The sequence below is a fragment of the Galeopterus variegatus genome, unplaced genomic scaffold, assembly GCF_000696425.1.
Source record: "Galeopterus variegatus unplaced genomic scaffold, G_variegatus-3.0.2 Scaffold2566, whole genome shotgun sequence".
Lineage (NCBI taxonomy): Eukaryota > Metazoa > Chordata > Mammalia > Dermoptera > Cynocephalidae > Galeopterus > Galeopterus variegatus.
This window is the reverse complement of record NW_007728677.1, coordinates 274,487-277,525: the sequence shown is the minus strand read 5'-3', so window position 1 is coordinate 277,525 and position 3,039 is coordinate 274,487. Positions and strand designations below refer to the sequence as shown.

The following is a 3,039-nucleotide window of genomic DNA, read 5'->3' as shown; positions in this document are numbered from 1 at the left end:
TGAAAAGTGTTCTGGAGATGGATGATGGTGACAATTGCACAACATTATGAATGAACTAAATTGTGCATTTAAAAATAGTTAAGATGGTAAATTTTAAGTTATACATAGTTTATCACTATAATAAAAATTGAGGGGAAAAAAAGGAAATTACAGAGATGTCTCAGAAACATCAAAAATCCTGAGATTTTGAGATTTGTTTTTAAAGACTAAATTTAAGAATTATCATGTAATACATAACAGTCAGCAAAGTGATTCAGAGAGTTTCTACTATTTTACAATTTAGTAAAAGGCCACACTTTAATTCTAAAAGTACTCTGCCTAGTTTCACATAGTCATGTTTTCTCACATTCTGATAGTAGCTTTAAATGTAATATATGGCAATTTACACAAGGTTAATAATTTTATCTAAGCAAGAAATAAATGATTTCATTCATTATACAGAAGTGCCCAGTATTTCCTAAAATGAGGACAGATTGATTATTATAAGAAAAGAGTTAGAAATTTGCTAGGTTCATCCACAGGTCATCGATTTCATGCCCAAATTTACCTGCAAGCGTAATCCTAGTACTGGAATAGCTGCATTCTAAGCTAAGAGAAGGAAGTAAGTTGAGTCTTTCATTTGTATCAGAAATAAAGAATCTCTCAAGTCCTTGATATTGTTCAGTTATAGGCTTACTTCTGAGGGCTATTTCTTGTAACAACTAGGAAACAAAATATTCAACAAAATTAAGTTTATTTTCTACCTCATCAAAACAAAGAAACAAGTTCAGTCAAACACCTACTACATACTTGGCACGAATTCTGCCTTCATCAAGATTAGGTTCTAATATTGGAGACATAAATAATAGCACAACATTTATACACAGAATGTTTTTAAAAATGTACAAACCACAATTACAGTAATTATCTGAAAGTTGCCATCAATCCAAGGAGGATAGAAGTTCATTAAATAAAATAAAGTTTTCCTTTCTCTCTTCTTTTAGTTTCTTCTCTCAAAGTCTTTACACATAAATTATTCTGGAATACAAAGTCTCTTTCACATGCAGTGCTTTTGAACCAGTGTATTTGTATATACATAAAATAATTTCAAAGATGAAAGTGAAATACCAATGGGAATAAAATCTGATCTGACAATGATCATAAGCAAAATCCAAGTTAACAAAATACTCATCACGCAGCAAATACACAAGTAGGAAACTGAGGCAAGAGGAAGATAATTAACTTATAAAGTCTACATAGCTAGAAACTAGCAGACCCAGGCTTTGAATGTAGATCCAGCTGATTTGAAGCCTAGGCTTATACCACCACCCTATGAGGAAGATAATTAACTTATAAAGTCTACATAGCTAGAAACTAGCAGACCCAGGCTTTGAATATAGATCCAGCTGATTTGAAGCCTAGGCTTATACCACCACCCTATTAATTAATTTATTTTTGATTGAACATTACTGGATTTTTTTAAAAGCACATAAATCTAGTAGGAAACAGATTAGGAATTCAGAAGTAAGAGTTCTAGATGAGCTTAAAATGTAACCAGAGTGGCTATCAGTATTTAACATTTCCTTAATGAATCTACTTAATGCCCAAATACAGTCTGTTTCAAGGGACTAAATAAGGCAAAGCAAATTGTTATAACTCTATATAAATTCAGAAGTCATATAAATGAGAGAATATTATAAAACGAAGCTGGTGACCAATAAGCATGTAATTCAAAGACAAATTCAAGTCCACTCTTCTCAGGACATCTTCCCAGCCTCTCCTAGACATCAATCAACAACTATAGAATTCCCTCAGCTCTAAAGAACTCATATTTGCAATATCCAATATCAAATACAGATGGGTTTTTAAAGTCTTAGTTAAACAGGAAAACTTGGTTAAGTTTTGTTTTGTCCAAACTCACAAAGTTAACTATTGATAGTTTCAGAACTTAATTCCATAGGAAGTTCCATATTATGAAATCAGTTCCTAAAAGTGAAGTTCAAAATGAGCCATCTTACACTCAATTTCGGTGTCAGGAAATGCCACTGCTAAAAATTGACCCTGCTTCCAGGAACATGAATTTTCTACTGCAGCACAATAGATTTCTAAGTAGTTTCTGCTCAAAGAATGGCTTCTACTAGGGCAGGAGAAGAATAAAAACAAATCAGGCCTACTCATTAGGGATGAAAAGAAAGTAAGATTCAACCACTTTACTATTCAAAAGCAAGACTTCAGTCTGTAGACTGTGGAGTGCCACTTCTGATGGCCACTTCAGAAAACTCTCCTTATTTTAGATGTAGCCCCCTTTTGGTCAACTTTTGTTTTGCAGCTCCTCCAATTCTCTCCAGCTGTGACCCAAGGACCACTCATGACAGAGATGAGCCATCTCCTGAAAGATGCTCAAGGAGAATCTTTACCACTCAGTTTAAATCCTATCAGAAGTGGTGGACAATTTCTGTGAAACTATTTATACTTTTTTATCCCTCAGATATAATTACCTTAGAATGGATTAAGATGCTGTTTATTTTATTTATAAAAAGGGCAGTCCTTCAGTTAGAGACATTTGTCTGTTGAAGATTTCTTTAAAATTCTCTGACAGATTCTTGCTGAGCAAATGACATGTCTCTCAATCCAATATCCCCCATGAGGAAAAGGCAGCTTTACACGCTACTACTTTACTGCTGTCCAGGACTACATGTAGTCTCACCTAATTGAAAAACGGTAGCCATGTATTTGATCGGGTTCAAGTTGGTGAGAACTTTATGGATCCCAGGTGTTTAAATGTTCTTTCAGATTGCTTCCTGAACTAACTCTGTTGGGTGTATTTTACTCTGAGTGATTTATAGTGTGAAATAGAATGAAACAAGAATGTGTGCTGATCACACACTCTTTCCTTTTAAGAAACAGCTAAATGTAGTGATACACATTTTACAGTAATTGGATAGGGTGATATTACCATATTAAAGAGTGAAAAAACACTGCTGGAAATTAAGAGTGGTATTTAACTCACACCCTTCCTGACAGAGTCTGATCAGTTGAGAGTAGACCAGGAAGTCAGAT

The 3,039-nt window shown here is 34.0% G+C and overlaps 1 protein-coding gene across 1 annotated transcript in view; it reads right to left on the bottom strand.

Annotated features, from left to right (window-relative positions):
* Positions 1–3,039, bottom strand: part of ZBBX (zinc finger, B-box domain containing) — a gene marked incomplete at its 3' end in the record, with an annotated part of 85,349 nt that overhangs the window by 7,265 nt on the left and 75,045 nt on the right. Inside the window, exon 14 of the mRNA XM_008582320.1 lies at positions 548–701. Within this exon, the coding sequence (XP_008580542.1) occupies positions 548–701 (154 nt within the window). The remainder of the gene's footprint in view (positions 1–547; positions 702–3,039) is intronic.